The sequence below is a fragment of the Ixodes scapularis genome, unplaced genomic scaffold (genome assembly GCF_016920785.2).
Source record: "Ixodes scapularis isolate PalLabHiFi unplaced genomic scaffold, ASM1692078v2 PGA_scaffold4__175_contigs__length_147842914, whole genome shotgun sequence".
Lineage (NCBI taxonomy): Eukaryota > Metazoa > Arthropoda > Arachnida > Ixodida > Ixodidae > Ixodes > Ixodes scapularis.
In genome coordinates, this window is record NW_024609879.1 from 122,180,443 (window position 1) to 122,202,848 (window position 22,406).

Here is a 22,406-nt window from a genome sequence, read left to right on the forward strand (position 1 = left end):
GGTCTCTTTTGACATTGGGCAACCGAAATCTCGGTTACAGGGCACCTTCTTCGATATAGGCCTCCGTTAGGCTGCGGGTACCTCGGCCGGGATTAGAACCTGCCACTTGGAAACCCCTAGGCCGAAACTTCGACTCGGAGCCACTATGGAGCGCGGCTCCACATGAAGAGTGCATGCCGATACTCTCCATTGTTCCCTGCGCTGTTCTGACGATCTGATTAGCTCCCTTGGACCTTTGCTTGTGGAGTTTGCAGGAATGGGGTATAGCACAGTAAAATTAAGTCATTTCTAAAAAGAAAGAGGTACACAGAACGGTAATACTTCAATAAAACTCCCGAAGGCTAGACACCGGAATGTATAGTAAGAAGACCGATTGATTCTCATTCAAAAACAAGTGAAACGGCAAAAGGAAAGTCTGGGAAAGCGGCTACGTGGCGGCCATTTTTTTTTTTTTTTCTACTTGGACCCTTTTAGTCGAGTTGAGAGTAGTGATGTGTCGCCGTTCTCGAGTGTCAAGCTGTAATAGATACACGAATACCGGACACAAGCTCACCAGACAAACGCTCACCGGCCAAAGCCTCACCGGACAAAAACTCCACGAACATTCTTCTGGCCCGGAGAAAGGCTTGCCCATTTTTACTCGTTATCCTATTTTTGCCTAGAGCGAAGAAATAGGATCCTTTTTCCCATGGGGGAATGATGTGAGCGGCTTCAAGCGCCATAACGAACAGCGTGTAAACATGTTTTTTATAGACATACCCTTCACAACGGCCATTGGTGCGCTTCACTGAAGCTCCCAAAACAGGCGAAGATTGCACAATCTAAACTCAATTCAATTCAATTCAATTCAATGTTGACATACAACTCACCCAAGAGCACCCGGCAAAGCCTAAAAGTAAGTCCTTTTAGCCCAATAAAATTGCCACTAAAGTACGCTTTACCATGCCAGGTAAGAGCCTTCCAAGACTTTGGCCTTCTGTCTACAGCATTTGCTATGCTCCATGTTTTGGAAGGGGGATATGGCTTCGCTTTCCCCTTCAACTCGCCTGACGGTCAGATATCGGAAGCCAATATCTACGGGACTTATTTATTTTAAGTAAATTATCACTGGAGTTATGCCATTTTATCTGAACCATGTATTCACTCGCGTTTGGATGCTTCGAGAGAGCATAATCGAAGCTGTCATTCTGAACCAATTGTGTTTTCTTTTTAATCGTATCTCAACTGATTGATGCCGTGCGATAACCTCCTGTGGAAACCGCGGCGTTTTGAAGACAAGAGGCTTACAGCCCGAGTGTCAGTGAAGGAGGGTACTGACCTTCAGCAATGCCGCTGTTGAGCAGTACGCCCCACGCAAACCAGATGGCGCTCGAAAGGTTTAGGGCGTCTTCTTCGGTGGCGTCACTGTTGGGCAGTTTGTAACGGCCGAAAGGGCTGAACCTGTCCAGCAAGTAAAGAGCCAGGGCCACCACGTGCACTGACACCATCACCAGAATCCACAGGGTCTTCTGGAACGGCTGGAGGAAAGACGCCAGGGTGGAACTCTTGTCTTGCTGCAGCGGGGAACATGCGGAGAGAGAGAGAGAGAAACAGAGAAAGAAAACGCTCGTTACATCACCATAGGGTAACAAAAATCATTTTTTGTTTCAATAAATCTAGTTTATTTGATTTAAATCAGATTTATGTGATTTAAATTAATTTGATTTAAATCACTGTAGCTAGGAAAGAGTGATTTTTTAGAGCGCAGCTTTCAGGCGCCCGTTTCCAGATTGAGCGGCGTCGCCGTCGGCGTAACCACGCGTTGCATTATAGGACGTATCCCATAATAACGTCACTCGCAACCGCTCGTTGCGTTATGGGACGTTTCCCATAGAAAGTCACGAAGGTCACGAGTGAAGGTCACGAAGGTCACGAGTGAAAGTCACGAAGGTCATGAGTGAAGGTCACGAAGGTCACGAGTGAAGGTCACGACGAAAATCACGACCTTCACGTAACCATCACTTGTGAAGGTCCCGACCTTAACGAGTGACGTCATGAGGGTCACTAGTGACGTCACGAGAAGTTTGCGTGGCGCCCCCTTACGGCGAACCAGGGTGACGTCACGGCGAGGACATAATTTTTTTCCTGACTCGCCCCACTCGCCCTGTGCAGGCTGTTACGAAATTAGCTGTCGGCGCGCTCGTTTCTATTTAATTTTGTTTGTTCGCGTCTTTTGTATCAAGTGTGTATTTTCATATATGGCTTTATTGAGGTATTGAGACAGGCGGCGCATGACTAGCAGCACGTATATGAAAACGAATAAATATGACAACAACTGCAGGAGCATCGTTATAGGTTTACATCTCATGCAATCAATGCTGCTTATGGTCTGAATGAATCGGCAATTATGTATACTGTATTTCGTGTTTTTATTTTGTATCTCTGTTTTGAAACAAAAACGCCGAAGCAGAAAAGCTGCATGCTGCTCGAGCAACATGTTAAATATAGTCTGGGCCATGGAAAGAGAATCACAAGTGAGACAGCCCAAGTACAGGGACAACGTAAAGAAAGAAAGAACACTTGCATATACCGGTTATTTGATTATATCCAGGGGCGGATTTAGAAGGGGTCCGGATGTCCTGACCCCCCTCTTGATTTCTGCATGTGAAAAATTTAGGGCGTGCAACGAGGGAGAGGGGGTTTCTAAACATATGGTACAATAACCAACACCTGACCACCTTCCCCCTCCCCCTCAGGAAATTCCTGCATCCGCCCCTGATTATATCGGTTTATACTACTCCATTTGGTCTTTGCTAGATTCGGATTGCATTTTGATGAACTCCAGTGGTAGTATTTGTTTAATTGTTTATAATATCAATCACATAATGTACAAAAAAAAACTTAAGTGAAGGTGTCTAGTTCGTTATTAGTCCATTCTCGACAATTTACGTTTTACAGGCTCTAAAAGTGAGATGTTAGCTAAATCAAATTGTCCTCAAGCTAAAACACCTTAAGATTTTTTCACGCATACAGTAGCACTTTACAGGTTCCACATTTTTCTGCAACCGGTGCAGCATCTTCCACGGGACTACCGTTTGAATGCTTGCTGTTCCTCCTTTTTTCCTCTGTTGTCAGAAAGTCCAGCTGTAAGGAGTTTAAAGGCCGAGAAGCTTTTGGGGACCTGCAGCAGTGTGTCTTTTACCTTGAACTGACAATTCAAACTAAACGGTGTATTTTCCGAACACACAGGGTTGGAATAAAAGAAGAAATAGGAAAACGTATAAACATTCCAGATTACGGTACTATTGCTGTGCATATTTTGGGTAGTTCAATACCTCATACAGGAAACTGGGGGCAATTCGGCCGTTTTTCCTGCTACCTTACAAACTAATTTCCAGTAATTGTTCGTATTCTAAATATAAAGCGTGCCTCCATACGTGTACAAACTATATCATTAATTCCCGAAGAAGCTACATTGATGTAAAACAACCCTGTTCCACGAGCATTTCAAATGCCTTCATACCCATGTCCTTTGCAACATCTGCAAACCAGCACATGCGGAATGGGGCGCGCAGAGTCCGGGTCGCGAGCTAATTTGTCGACCACCCAAAGTCCTTTCATATAAATGTCATTCGAAAGGCCTGCAAAGCACGATGAAATATTCTCCTAGCTCAAGAACGTGCAAGGAACAGAATTCCAGCGTCTGAAACACTTACGCCGCCGTTTCACCGACCCCTCGCACGATCGCCCTGTGTAGTGTGGACGGACGGAGAAATTCATCGGCGGAACTGCTTCCGCCGATAACTTTTGGTACTTGTAACCTAATTATAAAGGTAAAAGTGACTAACACGCTTAGAAAAGGTACGAAAGCACGTCGGTATCGGCCTAGCCCAGGCTCTTGTACACCCGGAAAACGAGGTCCCGCTCCTCGAAGTGTTTGCGGCATACAACGGCCGACGTTGGCGGTGCCTTTCCTATTCTTAATTTGATTGTTCATGCTCTCTTTAACCCCTCTATGTTCGGGTGGGGAAAGCAGATACCGGCTTCTTTCCGGGATTTGCATTGCGCCACTAAACAGTAGGTCAGCATGATGGCAAACCAGGAAACGGGGGCAGGGAAGCGTACCGGATGCGGGGGTCGCAAAGCGGAGTCCATCCCCTGACGTCACGGCACACCTCAACCAATCAGGGCGCGGCGACCGCAGCGACGCTTGTGTTCGCTTTCGGGGCCAATACGTCACGAGTGACGTCACGAGGGGGAGAGAGGGAGAGGGGAGGAGGAAGGGAGGCAGAGGGGGTGTTATGTATCCCGGGCGAAGCTCAAGCCACGACACCGAGGAGCGTCCAGATGTGCTTTTAATGGCGCCTGGAATTGCAATGCCCGAGCGCCCGTCCCGTGCCCAGGTCCGTGCTCTTGAAAAGCGCGGGATAAGCGCGTGTGCCCGGTGACGCCATCTCTTGGCCGCCAGCGGATACATGACAGGGGGATGGATGAGGAGGAAGGAGGAAGATGGGGAGACGGAGAGTGTACGGATAAGGAGGGCCCTTCCCTCCTCTCCGTGCCCTCCGCTCCTCCTTCTCAAGAGCTGCGTTCTAATTCGGCATTACGGGGTGTTGTAAACGTGTTTCATTTTTTTTTATCGCTGTATGTATTTTTAACCATGACATACTGATTGATTGATCAATTCCTTTGATAACTGAAAATATAAGGGAAGACATGACTGCTGTACATGTAAACGTTTTAGGTACCGTTTCATTCACAACTTTTGATTGATGTAAACCCGTCATACGAGAATCAAAGCAGCTTATTTTTAGTTAGTGAAAACGCTGTGTTTGCTTTTTCTTTTACGTTGTGATTGGCTTGCAAGAAGAAATTGCTTTTCTTGTTTTGGGTTTCTTTATTTCGGGCTTTGATTTGCTCGCAGTAGCTACATTACGTAGCTGATATACAATCTGAAACGTACAAAGAAGACCTTTATGATTTCCTCACAAGAGTTGTTCCCGTTCAACCTGTTTTAAATCTTTCTTGCCTGATGATTCTTTGATTGAAATACAAAACAAAGCGTTCAACCTGTTTTAAATATTTCTTGCCTGATGATTCTTTGATTGAAATACAAAACAATTGTTTTGTATTTCAATCAAAGAATCATCAGGCAAGAAAGATTTAAAACAGGTTGAACACGAACAACTCTTGTTGTTTTGTATTTCAATCAAAGAATCATCAGGCAAGAAATATTTAAAACAGGTTGAACGCGAACAACTCTTGTGAGGAAATCATAAAGGTCTTCTTTGTACGTTTCAGATTGTATATCAGCTACGTAATGTAGCTACTGCGAGCAAATCAAAGCCCGAAATAAAGAAACCCAAAACAAGAAAAGCAATTTCTTCTTGCAAGCCAATCACAACGTAAGTGAAAAAGCAAACACAGCGTTTTCACTAACTAAAAATAAGCTGCTTTTATTCTCGTATGACGGGTTTACATCAATCAAAAGTTAAGTGCGCAAAGAAAGCATCAAGTGATAGACAAGCAGTAAATAAAAAGTGTTATGGCGATTATTTTTCTCGGGAAAGGTTTGATTTAAATCTTGATAGTAAAACCGGGGTGACATAAATCAAGATTAAATTCATCTTAAGTTTTATTCTCCACCCTGCTTCATCGTAATCATCAGCAACACGTGACTCAGGGAAAAAGATAAGACACACTGCGGTGGCGATTTTCATCCTTTCTTGCGCCATTTGACCGTTTTGTTTTGTATATGCAGGTGGCAAAAATACCCTATTCTTTTGGGGCCATATTGAAAACCAGAAGCTGGTAACAGATAAAAAAAAAACGGACAAACACACACACCGTCTCAAAGCAAACACACAGTCTCAAAACATCATGAAGTTAGTTTACCAGCTGGCCTGCGTTTTTTTCACTTTCATTATGTGAACCACTCTTTTCAGCGATACCCTTTAAATATATTATATTGTGCTTACTTAATGCACGTATCCAGAGTGTTTTGGCTTCAGAACTAGTAATTTTAATATTTTAGCACAGAAAGAAGAACGGTATTTTTAATGAGAAACGCAGCCGACCCCTCGCCGTATATTTTTACTTCCTGTTTCTTGCGGAGGATTGCGTGAGGCGATGCATCATTACCCGATAATAAAATTTGTAGTAAAACAAGAACCCCGAAAGTGGCGGCTAGTGCCGGCCAAGCAAGAACAGGCGTAAATAAACTATTAAAGTGATTTTAAAAAACAGTGCTGCATCACAGTGCATACATTAAAAAATAGGACACGTACTAAACATGAATTTAAAAAAAAATCATGGTATTGTTAATTTAAGTAAATCATATTTATTCGATTTAAACCAGAATATAATTTAAATCAATTCAGCTAAATAATGACTCTCTATATTATACTTTGATTTCAGTACACTATTTGTTTAAATATTTTTTGCGCGAATGGTGTGATTCACATAATCATAGCAAAAAGTGATTTTATTGAAATCATCTTGACTTTTTATTTTCCACCCTGTCCTGAACCGGTAACGCACGATCTGCGTCACGAGTTCGAGGTCGTTTGGTTCGCGAAGCCTGGAAATCCACAGACTTGCCTTTTTCGCCAGGATGGTGATTCCTTGGTACTTGAAGGGTTTGGTGAACTCGATCTCCATGGACCTCTCCGGGGTGATGGTAAGGGGTGCGATGATCATGTCTGCGACTCCGCGCACGAGGTCTCCCACCATGCCAGACCAGCGCTTGTGCGTTGAGCCGTTTACCTTGGGAAAAGATAACCTACGCATTCACAGCAGTTCAAAGAACCAACGCGCAAAACTGCCACTTATGCGAGTGGAAAAGCATAATGATTATGGCGATAATGATGATGATGAATGGAATGGATGAAAATGCCTTATAGTGATGATGATGATGATGAATGAACTAATAAAAAGACATGCTAATGATGATGGTGATTAATGGACAAATAAAAAAGCAGGATGATAATAATTTTGAATGAACAAATGAAATTTATGATGATGAGTGTAAGGAAGAAAAGGTCAATGCTAATATTCTGTTAGATCGATTGCGCTTTTCTATTTCTTTTCCGAAAATATTATTATGTGAAACGACCGTTAGTGCGTTAGGCGTGATGGTTCCTATAAATAAACACAAAAAAAAGCACACCGGGATAAGTTCTAACAGAAAAAGATACTTTCTTTGACAGATGTTTGGAGAATTCTCTTCACGAAGCGTTTGGCAAATGAAGCATATGTTGGTATTTGTATTTCTTTTAAGGTTCATAACTTTCTTTTTGAAGATTGATAAGTACATTGAGTCTGAGCAATAAGTCAGACTGGTAATGCTTGTCATAGACAGATGATGTTATGATGCTTAGATGAAAAGCTTTGTTAAAAAGAGCGGGAAGTTCTCAAACTGATGCTGCCTTTTTGGCTGGTGGGTTTGAACAGGGAACAAGGAATAGCAGATGTAACTCCTTCATCGAATTTTTGTTTCCTGACTGTCAGGTCATTCCTCACATATATCTTTTCTTTCAATAAAAGAAATACAGTTAACACGAACATTTTGAGGTTTTCAGATAGTAAAAAACTACTTACGAAATCGAAGGTTCCGTATTGTCCATCTTGAACTTGATATAACGTATAAGTGAAGTTGAGCTTCTGAGAGAGACTTTGCAGGAGATCCATGCAGTAGCCCTCGCAGCAGAACGGGTAGGCGATTCCTGGCGAAAGGTGCGGGCGGCACAAGAGTTTGTGCGTGTCCTTGACAGTAGGGAGTTTTAGTAGATCGTTCCAATGACTCCGATAACAATGCCCGGTACTCCTACACCGCATTTGCACACGTATCGAATCGTTATTGGGTATTGTTATCGGCGGTATCGGATGTATCGGAAAGATCTACTAAAACTATCTAGCATTAAATGCCCGTCTGAAGTTCCGACTATGACATTTTATTAAAACTGTGGCTCGGCACCAAATGTGGATATACTTTGTTTCACCTAATGATAGGCCACAATTAACGTTACCAGCCATTCGAGCCAATCCAGCGCTGTGAACATTATACGTGACAACGCGCAACGCGCGTAGGTTCTCCCCAATCGAAGATCACGTGACACTAACGCTGGCATGGGATTGGCTTCGATGACTCGTAGCTTTGCCTGCGGTTCGCCGTAAGGTGAAACGTAGTAGCATAGGCATCGAGAAAACCAATACCGTATTGGGGTGCCAACATGCAAGGAACCCCAACTGGCCCTATTTTGTCTAGGTCCTTGGAGGCGTTATTGAATACGATTGTTTTACCATTATTGCGTTATATATTGGATATAATTTAATTAACCCGTACTTCGGTTAAATGTTTAATTAGAGATGACTGACTAGCTATTACCGTCGTTTTTAATCGTTATTTTAAAATTTTTACTTGAAGAAAACTTTTATTGTGCACTCCGATGTGAAGAGTTATGTACCATGAGACCAAGAACAGAAGGTGTTCAAGTGTTTACAGTCTTGTAGCTTCAAGGAAATAGAACGGTCTATTTATATATATAAAAAGAGTTTAGTTTTAAAAGTACTTCATAAAAAATAACGACCACATGAACCAGCCGCTAGGTATTACAGTACGCAATACAAATAACGTCATATAGTCGTCCTATGCTAGCATACCACAACTATAAAGTGAGAACGTAAAGTAAAAGGCAACTATATCCTTTGTTTGCCGGAATAATATTGAGATATTGAGTGAGGGTCTAACCGTATGATACTCTCTCCCCCACCCCCCATTTGTTCCCAAGATTCACTTTACCGCATTGATTACAAGGAGATTCCGCAGGCAGGTCGAACACCGAGTTCATGTGCGTGCGTATGGAGATTCGCAGCGCCAATCTGCCATACGGGGGGCGTATCGGTGACCGGAACTTCTATACCGCAGGATAACGGGGTTGTTGGCAGCTCCAAAGAAGGTGACGCCCTCCGGCGACAATGGCGTGACTCTTTGAAACGGGCAGCCTGCGCCTGCCAAAATGTGCAGCGAAAACTTGCGCGGCCTAGCGGCAAAAATGTGAAACAGCGGAGTGGTGATTAATTTTCCAACCTTAAAGTGGTGCAACTCCAGTGCCCTCAGATTCGAGTGTTTCCAAGTGCTCGATTAAGGTTACGTGATTTATGGGCAGCGGTTTTACAATATAAGGTGCGAGGAGGGAGGAGGTATCGAAGATATCGGAATGATTTACTAAAACTATCTGGTATCGCTTGCGAGCGTCTCTAGGCTTTTGCTCAGCCTCTCTGCCCCGTTATCCTCCTAGCCGCCCACGGAAGCACGCGCGTGAGCAACAACTCTGTGCAAGAGGTGTGCACACGTCATTAAATTGCAAACGCTGGCCAGGGTTTGAGCTGCGCTGCCTTACTTAAACATCGGTTCTCTACGCAACTCCAGAGGCTACGACGCAATACAGCGACAGAAACGTGATATAGTTTTGTAACGAGAAAGTCGCACCTTGTGAAATGAGCAGAAAAATTTCTTGGCCTGGCGGCGAAGATGTCAAACAAAAGAACGGCAAAAAAGATGCAAATAGGTGAGGCAATGCCCCCCAGACGCCAAGACGCGATTTTCAGAAACGGGGATCGAGCTCGCGTCCGTGTAAATGTGCAGTGAAAACGTCCGCTGCCCCGCGACGAAAATGTGAAACAGCAGAACGGCCATTATATGCACACAGTTTAAGCCAGAACTTCAGAGAAGCCGACACCACCCATCGACAACGACGGGATTGTTACAAACGAAGAGCTGGCGCCTGCCGCAATGTGCAGCGAAAACATCCGCGGCCTGGCGGGGAAAATGTGAACTAGCGAAACGGGGAACAGATCCACACAGTTGGGAGTTGCGATTGGCACTGACCGTCCGAGCTGTTGGTCCAGGGACAGAATATCTCGGAGGGCAGGCAGTCGGACTCGTCCGCGACGGGCCTGACCCAGACGAAGGGGCGTTCGGCGATCGTGGCCACCTTGAGGTGCTTCGGGATAACGTAACCCAGAGGCGTCTCCGTCCGGTTGCCAGGCCACACCACTCGGTCCAGCTCCAGGTCCAACTCCATGCTCATGGACCACTGTGGATATGTAGACATGCCCGAGACTTGATCTCTATGGTAAAGCTAAGGAGCGTAGAATGGGAGGTGAAGATGTTTTGTGCTTGGTACGGTTTTCATTATTATTTAAGTTCAAGTATTCTTCCGAATTACGCGACTAGAAGAATATATAGCCAACACCTCCTAGATAAGAAAGCCATTGCACTGGGCAGGACTACAGCATCAGCATTCGGCCAACACCTACTAGAAACTGAAGCCTGCGCGTTCGCTCCCTGACGTCGCTGTATGTAGACCAGCGAGCGGAAAAGCGACAGTCGGCTGGGCGCTGGGCTTCGTTCGGCCGACGCGCTGACGGGGCGGCCTGTACCTTTGATTGGAAATATTGTATAAATGTCACATACCTGTGCGCAAGGTTTAGAAGATTCTCTAACAATCTCAACTTCTCCGGTTCGAATATTAAGTTACGACGACTGAAAACACTAATGATAAATAATATCACTACACCCTTTTCATTATTTGTTCACTTAATGTCCTTCGTAAAACCAAAGCGCTGCTCTGCAATCGCATCTATTGTAATTTGAAACATATTTTGACGGTCAGGCTTACCACACAACTGGAAAATATGTTAAATGGTATTTTACGCCTAGCGCCTTTCAAGTAGTTTCCTGAAAGATGAAAGGAACAGTACGTTCTCGACCTCCCAACATAGGTTGTATAGAACATTTGTATTTAAAATGTACAAAAAATAAGTGACAGCTCGCTAAATAAGAAGTCAATTGTTTTATTAAAAAAAGTAGTTTTAATAGAGTGAAACCAGCAAATGCAACACGAAATGTCACTGACTGACTGCGTGTCAGAAGGCCATCATATAATAAATGAACGTGCCACAATGTAGAGTTTATCTCATGACACAGCTTCTTTTTTTTTTGCCTCCGTTTCGGGTTTTAGTGTGTTGGTCTAGAGAGATAGAGTGGTTCCTGGACACCTTATTATTAAAACAACGGTAACTTTTTGGGAGAACACACAGTTGCTTTTTGACTAGAGCAGACCTTGCATCCTGCCTAAGGCATCATTTTTCAATTTGCAGACATTATTGAGAAGAATGTTTGTCAACTGCCTTGCACAAGTGTCCAATTCTTCGAACTCTGACAGCATAGCCGCTGTCAGGTCCCTGACCAATTTTCGTTGAACACGTAACCTCAAGAATTGAGCGATGTGCTGGGACGACATAAGCTTATTCACAACAACTTCAACACGCATCACCACACTGACGACATATCGTGTTAAAATGTGCCGTCCACATCAATTTTGAAGCATCTGTCAAATGATGAACCACTACATACATCGTAAGAAAGTGTCCTCTTCCAAAACCGTATGTAATCTGCGGTATTTGCAATTGAAAGTTTTCACAGTCACAGAGGCTAAGTATCCATCTACGTAGGTCAGAATCAAGGTCTTGGACGACAGCGCTGCTAAATCATAGTCAATGATGTCAAATGAAAAAGCTAGAACACAACGCAAAATACTCTGCGTATGCGACTCGCATGCTAAAACCAACAAAATATTTCAAAACAGCTGGGAGGGTTTAACCTTTCTTATTACTCGACTTAACATTGCTACAGTTCAGATGATACAAGTACGACTACAACTGCAATTTATGATTACCATTTTGATTTGTTATTATTGCTCCAATCGATCTATAATGAACTCAGTTGACAGTAATATTCCTCTGTTGATTACCTCGGGTTACTTTTGACCAATTAGCCGTAAATTCCAATTAAATGTCATTGTGATGACTCTTCATTACTTTTAGCTAATCTTGAACGAATTGAATTTTTATATGATGATTAATGACATTATGATTACTCTTTTGATTACTTTGAGTTACTCTCAATTCAATTGACTTTAATTCGGCCTAAGTGACATTTGGCAACTCGTGTTTACTTTGCGTAATTATAGTGCTAATTTATCGGTTGTGAGCTCAATCATACATTATTATTAGTCTTCAATACCTCGGGTTACTTTCGATCCAAAGGACCTTAATTCAACCTCAATGATATTGCAATCACTGTTTTAATTTTTGGGGGCTAATATTTAACAAACGTGTTTATTATTAGCTCAATTGACGTCACAATTACTTGTTTGATTTTTTTAGTTACTATTGATCAAATAGACTTTAATTCGACCTAATTGACATTTTGGCTAATCATTTGATTACTTCGTGTTATTATACCTCCAATTAATGTATAATGAGCTCAGTTGACATTAATCTTACTCTGATTACTTCGAGTCACCTTTAACCCAGTGGACTTGAATTGGACCGAAATGACATTGGGATGACTCTTTTGATTACTTTGAGCTTATCTTCATACAAACTTATTTAATATAAGCCTAATGTATATTATGATTACTCTTCTGATTACTTTGAGTTACCTTGACCCAATGGATTTGTCCTATTTCACAGTTTGGTAACTCTTCTGATTACTTTGAGGTCACATTCAACCAATTGGTCTTTTAAGAGCTCGATTCACATTTTTATTACTCTTTTGTCCCAATTAATCCTAGTTCGGCTTAACCGACATTGTAATGAGACTTGATTATTTTCCGCTAATTTTCAACCAATTGATTTATTGTGCGCCTAATTGACATGATAATTAATATTTTTTATTTACTATGAACTCAATGGGCTTTAAATCCGCCTATTTAACATATTGGTGACAAGTTTAAGTACTTGGAGTTATCGCGCCACCAATTTCTCTATCATGAGCTCAATTTTCATTGCAACTACTCTTGATTATTTCGAGTTACTATTGACCCAACGAACATTATTTCGGCTTAATTGACAGGTGGATGATTCTTGATTACTTTGAGCTAATATTGAACTAATTGCGTTCTTATGAGCTAAATTTACCTTATGATTACCCTTTAAAATGGTTAGAGCTGCTATTGACCTAGTATTTTGATTACTTTAAGTCATTATATAGCTAATTTAATATTTATTAACTATTATGATGATTTGATTACTTTTTCAATTACTTATAGTTACTTTAGAGTTACTTTATACTTCACTTCAATTACCCCCGGACACCAGAGGGCAGCGTCGGACCAGAAGTCCTTCTAGTGAGCCCTTCTCCTCGTCCGACGGCTCCCTTTGGTGCCCGCGGTACTTCCGAGGTAAACGATTTTTAATTCCGATATTAATGGAAAAAATGTAGAGCCCTTTCACTTCACGTGAAAATCACCAGCGAAGCTATTTTAACGTCTAGGACGATGCCTAGAGGACGACGTCTAGGACGACCTCAATGACGACTTCTAGGACGACCTCGAACACCGCCTAAAGGACAACGTTTAGGATGATCTGAGGGACGGCGTCTAGGACGACCTCAAGGACGACTTCTTGAACAACCTCAAGGACGACGCCTAAAAGGTGACGTCTAGGACGACCTCAAGGACGACGTCCAGGACGACCCTCAGAACGACGCCTATGACGATCTCAAGGGCGCTGTCTAGGACGACCTCAAGGACAACCTCAAGCAGGACGCCTAGGACGATTTCAAAAACGACATCGAGGAGGACCTTAAGGACGACCTTGAGGACGACGTTTAGAACAACCTCATGGACGACGTCTAGGATGACCTCAAGAACAACCTCGAGTACGACGCCTAGGACGACGTCTAGGACAATTTTAAGGACGAACTCAAGGACGACCTTTAGGACAACTTTAGGGAAGCCGTCTAGGACGACCTCAAGGACAGAGTGTAGGACAACTTCAAGAACGACCACAAGGACGACGCCTATGACGATCTAAAGGGCGATGTCTAGGACGACCTCAAGAACAACCTCAAGCAGGACGCCTAGGACGATTTCAAAAACAACATCGAGGAGGACCTTAAGGACGACCTTGAGGACGACGTTTAGAACAACCTCATGGACGACGTCTAGGATGACCTCAAGAACAACCTCGAGTACGACGCCTAGGACGACGTCTAGGACAATTTTAAGGACGAACTCAAGGACGACCTTTAGGACAACTTTAGGGAAGCCGTCTAGGACGACCTCAAGGACAGAGTGTAGGACAACTTCAAGAACGACCACAAGGACGACGCCTATGACGATCTAAAGGGCGATGTCTAGGACGACCTCAAGGACAACCTCAAGCAGGACGCCTAGGACGATTTCAAAAACGACATCGAGGAGGACCTTAAGGACGACCTTGAGGACGACGTTTAGAACAACCTCATGGACGACGTCTAGGATGACCTCAAGAACAACCTCGAGTACGACGCCTAGGACGACGTCTAGGACAATTCTAAGGACGAACTCAAGGACGACCTTTAGGACAACTTTCGGGAAGCCGTCTAGGACGACCTCAAGGACAGAGTGTAGGACAACTTCAAGAACGACCACAAGGACGACGCCTATGACGATCTAAAGGGCGATGTCTAGGACGACCTCAAGAACAACCTCAAGCAGGACGCCTAGGACGATTTCAAAAACAACATCGAGGAGGACCTTAAGGACGACCTTGAGGACGACGTTTAGAACAACCTCATGGACGACGTCTAGGATGACCTCAAGAACAACCTCGAGTACGACGCCTAGGACGACGTCTAGGACAATTTTAAGGACGAACTCAAGGACGACCTTTAGGACAACTTTAGGGAAGCCGTCTAGGACGACCTCAAGGACAGAGTGTAGGACAACTTCAAGAACGACCACAAGGACGACGCCTATGACGATCTAAAGGGCGATGTCTAGGACGACCTCAAGGACAACCTCAAGCAGGACGCCTAGGACGATTTCAAAAACGACATCGAGGAGGACCTTAAGGACGACCTTGAGGACGACGTTTAGAACAACCTCATGGACGACGTCTAGGATGACCTCAAGAACAACCTCGAGTACGACGCCTAGGACGACGTCTAGGACAATTTTAAGGACGAACTCAAGGACGACCTTTAGGACAACTTTAGGGAAGCCGTCTAGGACGACCTCAAGGACAGAGTGTAGGACAACTTCAAGAACGACCACAAGGACGACGCCTATGACGACGTATAGGACAACCTGTAGGACGACCTCACGAAGAACGTCTAGTACAACCTCAAGGGCGACCTCGAGGACAACGCTAAGACGACCTCAGGGATGACATCTAGGACGACATCAAGAACGACGTCTAGGGCGACTTTTAAAACAGCCTTAAGAACAACACCTAGAAGACGTCGTTCTCTAGGCGTCGTCCTCGAGGTTGTTTTAGAAGTTGACCTTGAGATCGTCCTAGACGTCGTCGCTGAGGTCGTCGTAGACGTCGTTCTTGAGGTCGTCCGAGTGGTTGTCCTCGAGGTCGTCCCAAACGCATCCTTGAGATCGTCGTACACGTCGTCCTCAAGGTCGTCCTCCAGTCGTCCTAGAAATCGTCCTTCAGGTCGTCCCAGCCATTGTTCACAAGGTCGTCGTAGACCCCGTCATTGAGGTCGTCCTAAACGTCGTCTTCGAGGTCGTCCTAAAAGCCGTCCTTGAGGTCGTCCTTGACGTCGTCCTAAACGTCGTCTACGAGGTCGTCCTAAAAGCCGTCCTTGAGGTCGTCCTTGACGTCGTCCTCCGGGATTCATCCTTGAGGCCGTTCCAGAAGACAATAAGTGCATATACATATTGTGGATTAAACTGACTGACCCCGGGATTAAAGTGGGTAGCGCAAGGATTAAATTATGTGGCGCTTGGATTAAATTGGGTGGCACTCGGATTAAACTTTCCGTCGCTTGGATTAAAATGAGCGGCAAAACCTGTAGTTAAAACGGAGGTTTGGGCGAGATGGTCGCTCATAATGTAGTACAAGGGTAACAGCGCACCCGTAAAACAGTTAGTCATTCGAGTTCACATGCACAAAAGAAAGACACTAACGCAGCGCTGACTAACAACTCTTTGATATATTTACACGTTTGCCTTCGTCTTCTTTTTGGTATTATGGACATAGAGATTTTTTTTTTGTTCAAGGGGAAGCTAAACATAAACCCAAAACTAAAATTGAAATTAATGTGAGGCTATGCAGTCTAGTTTTTTTTTTTTTTTGGTAAGGCTTAAGTCGGAAGTCTAAACTAACACATCTATCGACATGCTTTGCGACATTCTCTGCCTCGATTTCTCTTGTTAGCTGGCTGTGATGCTTACCGAGCACGGGTGCGCCGTTCCCTCCGTACATCATCTGCCAAACCAACATACCTTCGAAGAGCTCGCAACTTGAACTACTTTCTCCAGAATTGCCTAGTCTATTGAAAACGACGTTGCTCGTCAATTGAGAAGGAGAATATGTAAACCTTCGATCCATGGGCATAATTTTTCCACCACGGCACACAACACATATAAAGCATTGATCGTCCCATTCGCACACACGAAAACACCAAAGATTCTGGTCGCCGACGGACGGAGTGAATGACGCAGGCGTCGTGTCTCCGCATTTCCAACGGCCTTCGACGTTGCCCGATTACTAATATCTGGCTTTTGTTCGCTGGCGAGCCGCCCGCCGACTGTAAGATTGCGTCGTCACGTCGCGTTATCTTCTTTTTTTGTCCTTCTTTTTGAATAGAGATTTAGTTGGCTCAGGTACAACCTATAAATTCCATCTTTGAGGCTTAGGCCGAACGCAACGGAGATAGCAGCTCGCTCATTAAAAAAGGAAAACAAAGTGTTTCCCTGGGTCATTCGGAGTGCTTCGTCAACATCGACGCAGATGCTCGGCGGTGAAAACCCTTTGCTGGCGCCCCTCGCTTGGCCCACGAACAGTGACGTAGGCCTCAGTTTTTAGAAGGTGTTGGTTCGGTTGGCAATCGTGTTCTCAGTGATTGAAAACGAGTTTCAGCTGAACGCAGAGGCAGCTCTCGTGTCGAATCTGTGTCATGCGGCTGCATTCTTTAGTGATGTAGAAAATTCAGCAGTATACTTTGGTCCTTTCGTCATGTTTCTGTGCGTGTTCTAATGAACCAATCATAAATAGAAAAGGCCCAGTGACTTGCTGGTCTTTAGATGCTGCTCGATTTGTCACATTAGCTCGTAGCGTCAGCTGAGTTTTTTTATTTACGTTGAAACGAAGTGTAAGGCTTCCCTATCTAGCAGGTGTTGGCATAGTTCAGTACTTTTGCTGTCTGGCAACAATGCAGAGAGAGGAGGAGGTGTCCGCGAGACCTGATGATGCAAGAGCCGACACTCGCCTTGGAGAAGACGTACTGTCCGACCGGGGCATGGTTGCCACGGACAACGTTGAGGATGTCGTAGTCGCTGTCGAGTCGGTCCCCCCTGTCGTCGAACCGAACGCGGCCTGTCTCTCCACGCAGCAGCTTCTGTTTCTTCAGTAATCTACGGAAAGAGAAAGATGCCCCTTAGGGCGAGGAAACTGCTTTCTCAACCAGCGGCTTCCCGACGACTGTACGCAACATCTTCTGCGCGTAATTATTTTAGGAGCGAAGCTCCTTAGGGTCTAGCCTTGTCCGGCGTCCGTGCTCACATCGATTGCACTGCCTCCGGGATCGGTCCGCTTAAAAAAAAGAAAACCGTACGCACGCACGGGAGTTCGAACTCAGGAACGCTTGCTTACGAGGCAGACTTCTTAACCGCCGCTCAACGTCTATACAGGAGAGGGCGCTGCGGTCAAATGCGTATATAATCGCGTTAAACTTTGCATGCATTGGCTCAACGTTTATAGACGAGAGGGCGCTGCGGTCAAATGCTCAACTGCGTATATAACCACCATCTATACCACACATTCTCTTTCTGACATGGACCGTTGACTTAAGCGGTGGAGATGCGTTCCCACGGCGTCTAGCGGATCCAAGCTGATCCGCTAGAAGAACCACTGGCTCTGCATTTCACCGACCATAAAGCAGTAATAATGAAGTCGAAACGCAACCCGGAACTCAGCACTACCTATGAGCAATAAAAAAAAATCAGCACCATCAGCACTACCTATGAACAATAAAATCAGTATCATCAGCACCACCAGAGCTTCGCCCCAATCAACATCATTGACCACGTGGAGATGTGTCCATTTTTTCTTTAACACGAGTCCCGTAGAATCTCCCAGCAACATACTCTATTGTAGTAAGCGCATCGTCACGGCGCATTCATTATCTGTGATTGTTTTAAGCTGTAATAGCAGAGGCACGAATAGGATGAGCGCCGGGACGTTGCGATTTTGGTCCGGCTTGATTGGTTCGGATTGATGGATGGTTGCTAACGGCTCTACTTTTTATAACGGGCGGTAGCTTGCGCCACCTAGCCTAGAAACAAAAAGCGTCGACAGCGCTCGGCCTTAGTTTGAAACGAAGTATAGCTGGCATGACTGGATAAACCTCAAGCAACATAACAAGTAATTTTTTTTCATTCTACTCCCATTCCGCGGTGTTATAACGTTACCTGATCAACTGTCTGTTAGAGAATTAATACCTGACATGTTTGACCTGTCCATGCATCACTCGCTACCTGACCGCCACTGACAGACATTTTATCGAGTCAGCCGCGGCAAGGTAAATAGTAAATTAGTAGACTACAGAACAGAACAAAGCGTGTTCTACTTTATCAGTCCAAGCTTATCTTTGCCTTTAGCCCTCCTGCACACTAACACAAGGAGGATCATTGGAAAATGCAATCAGCAAACGAACGGAATAGCAATCACGTAAATATCGAAGAAGGTATCAGGGTAGGCTTCAATGACACTAAGCCAGTACAGGCGTCATTCAAAATGGCATTGAAAAAGCGTTGACAGTTGCATTCAGAACTAGGATGCAAGCATGTAGAGTGACCGGGTGGTCCAGATTTGATACAGGCCATCAGTGGCGTAGTAAGGAGTTTTTCTTTTGGGGTGGGGGACTGAGGGGGCTGGGCTGTTCATGACTTGAGGTGCGGGGGGGGGGGGGGGGTACAAAATAGATGTGAGTTTGGGGTGAATTTGGGAGTGGGGGTGGGGGGGATGGTGAAGCCCCTTAAGCCCCTCCCCTGGCTACACCACTGCTGACCATGTGAAGATCTTGAAAACATGCTGCTTCAGTGAACCTCGAATATAGCGTTTCACTCATCACGTTTTGAGCTATCCGGCTCCGGTAGTACTGTCCACGTACCCGACCAGCTTGATGCCCGACTCCCAGGAGTTGCCCAGCATGCTGCAACTGATGTTGGGCTGGGTCATGTTGGGGTCCTTTTGGAGCTCCTTGAGGGCCAGGGCAATCACTTCCACGCTGTCACGAATGTGCGCTCTCTCGTCGGAAGCGTTCACAAGCTCCAGTCCCAGCACCCCTTTAGGAAAACAAACAAGCAATGAAGGTCCGATAGTTCTCGATTGGGTTTCGAACGAGCAGCAATTTGAGTCGAAATTGAGCCGGGTTTCTAGTTCACCGCTAAACTTAGCAAGAAAATTGTGACTTGAATTGTGAAATAAGTGGACACCATGTGATGTTAGGTGGTCGCATGAAGCCCTGACGTCTCGTAACGCGACCACGTCATGTGACTGCACGTCACCGGACGTCAATTTCCCGTCCACTTGTAGGAAACTTGGCGACTAGTGACGTCATTGGTTTCACATGACACCGCGACTTGAGGGTGTGAAGTCGGTTTTCCCGCTAAATTTAGTGGGAGATCGAAGTCTCGGGGCACCATTACGTCAGGAGACATTGTGCCATTATGCGGTCAGACTACTGCAAGAAATAAGGGGCCGAAAAAGGTTCCATTATAGACCTTTTTCGTGTACTCTCGTCCCCAGTCTCCTAATAGGCGTATCCGGTATGGGCGACGAAAAAAACGTAAAACAATGTTTTCCCCCATACTGAAAGTGACGAAAATTTAAGATGGTAGCGCCCTTGTGAAAAAGGTCTATAAAGCTGCCGCTTTGAAGAGTACGAGGAACGTTAATGCATGAATCAGCTCTGACGACTGGTTAACAGAAGCAATACGCAGTTAAAAAGGAAATGGTGGTTACCATCTGGGACATTTGGTGCTCTCAGGGCTTGCTCCGACACAATCCAGACATAGCCTGGACTGGTCATGTTCAGAAAGGCCACTTCGGAATATATCCCTGTCGCATCGTCAGCGCTGAAAGTAAGTCAATGGTTAAGTCTCTTGGTCTGATGAAAATATATTAAGCGGAACATTGCGCTGCTTTCATAGAAACGCTCTCCTAATGTTGTCTTTTTGGCCGACTTGAAAGGGTATTAATTTTTCTGCACTAGTCTCAGGTGTTATATTATAGTTAGAACTTCGTCTTTTTTAATTTGGAGGTGTTTTGTTTTCTACAGATACGGTGTTCTTTCTGTAAATTGGTTAAGTTATAACCAATTTATACCAAAATTAACAATCTATGAGGAAAAAATAAACCCGGAACAAAACACACACACACACACAACCGGATTTGGAAAAAAAAAGAAACACCGAAAATACATAATTCTAATTGTGATTAATGATCACCAACTCGCCTGCACAGTCACTGTTATTTCGTTTTGTTTTTATTGTTAGTCTTCGAAACGGCAGACGGATCTCCACAATAAACAGCCATTGGCCGACTTTTGTTTGTTTAACCTTGCTTAATAAGTAAGCTCTCGTTGTTTTCGTAAAGCAAATTATCGTTCCTAGCGCAACGTTGGATACTAGTCAAGTCTGCCAGCAAGTTCTTGGAGTGTGGCGTTTGGCTTCTGCCGTCCGCCTCGGTGCATCAATCAGGCCAGCCAGGAGTTCAAATGAAGGGTTTTATTACCATTCCGTGCCACAGTCTCTCATCGCCAGAATCACAACTGCTTTCCGACGGGGCGACGGGTCCCGTTTTGTCCACCCCGAAAAATCAAGAACCGCGCGTGGACGAGAGGGAGAGCGAGACTCCTGCCGCCTGCGTCACGCGCGCCCACACCTTCTGGGAGGCGGGGGTGGAAGACGACGGGGTGGAGGGGACGTGACAGGCGGTCAGCCGAAGAGACATGAGCTGGCGCGCGACAGAGCGTGCTGCGCGAGGCTGGGGCCGGGCAGGAACGATGGAGCCGTTCTAGCTGGTCTGGCCCATGGCGATCCCCGGAGCGGTCCACCAGCGAGGTTCTGACCACGACCGGAGGGAACGGTGAGCACAAACCGGCCTGGGCCATGACGGTCCCGGGGTGGTTCCGCAGCGAGATTTGGGCTATGATAGGCTGGGACTGCTAGCTTGCGCAGCACTGGCGTGGGAAGGCCGATCCGCAGGCCTGGACACGGACTCCGACTGCGAGATCAGAACGACGGGCGACAACCAGGGTCAGTGAGCCGGGAGTGCCAGCTCTCTACGACGGGCGACCGGGAAGTACAGTAAACCAATTCGCTGTTGTCTCGTTGTGCTGTGTCACTCCCTGGGAGACGAGCGAAGCGCACACCGATCGGGTGGCGATTATTGTAGAGCGATCCCACAACCTTCCACCTCTCAATGTCCATGTCGAAGAGGGCCTCCTTCTGATCAGGGTTTCGGAGTAGCTGGACTGCCTCCGCGACGGCGAGAGGGCCAGGGGTGATCGGGGCCGCCTGGGCGGCTCGGGTGGCCAGGGAGGCGTGGGTGGATTGATCCGCCCGTGGGTCGCAATACGCAGCGAGGTAGATCTGGTGTTGGCCGGTGCAGCTTAGGCACCCCGCAGATGTGGCAGAGGAAGCGCCGCTCACCTTTGTTGTGGATGGCCGGCGGTTCCACAGCCTGCCGGTCTTCCAACTTGATGCCCCGGAAAGACTCCGGGATGGCCCCAACTGATCCTACCAACGGTGGTGGGAGGCCCACCCGACTGGTCGCCCGCTTTGCACGAGCTCCCTGACCATGTTCACGGACTGGTCCTTTGACACAACACCAAAGAGCTTCAGAACATGCCGGCAGCTGAGGCAGTGAAAAGTGAACCATGGAGCTTGCACACTATCGCATCATTTCCCATTTTCCACCAACGTCGCTAATGAATGAATGATTGTTGGCATCTAAATGCCTTCATCACAGCTGCCTCCTGCAGGAACTCGATGCGCTCACACATGGACATACTCTCGTTCACCGCCTTGAAGGCATATTTGGTCACTAGATTGTCCGGCTTGAAGTTGTAGGCGAGTGCCCAGTAGACCCCGCCAAAGGAGTCCTGGCCCAGTGCCTTGACCAGATGCATGAACCCCCGGGGGGAACCTCCCACTCGTCAGGCTTATATACCGAGCAGACCCATCCTAGGTTTAAAGAGGCGTAAAAGTTAGCACGCAAAATAAGAGCCCGAGAAAAAAAATTACCAAAGAAGGAAAAAAGGAAAAAGCAAAGCAGCGACGTTTCGGACGCGTGCCCTTCGTCAGATGATCCCAGACACTTTGGGATCCCTCTTCTTCTTCTGGTAAAAGACG

The 22,406-nt window shown here is 45.7% G+C and overlaps 1 protein-coding gene across 1 annotated transcript in view; it reads right to left on the reverse strand.

Annotated features, from left to right (window-relative positions):
- The window catches only part of LOC115320944 (glutamate [NMDA] receptor subunit 1), a 54,070-nt gene that overhangs the window by 15,997 nt on the left and 15,667 nt on the right, over positions 1–22,406 (reverse strand). Inside the window, exons 5-11 of the mRNA XM_042293414.1 lie at positions 20,014–20,126; positions 19,160–19,334; positions 17,258–17,402; positions 9,869–10,076; positions 7,579–7,703; positions 6,576–6,744; positions 1,319–1,549 (exon numbers count right to left, since the gene is read on the reverse strand). Of these exons, the coding sequence (XP_042149348.1) occupies positions 1,319–1,549; positions 6,576–6,744; positions 7,579–7,703; positions 9,869–10,076; positions 17,258–17,402; positions 19,160–19,334; positions 20,014–20,126 (1,166 nt within the window). The remainder of the gene's footprint in view (positions 1–1,318; positions 1,550–6,575; positions 6,745–7,578; positions 7,704–9,868; positions 10,077–17,257; positions 17,403–19,159; positions 19,335–20,013; positions 20,127–22,406) is intronic.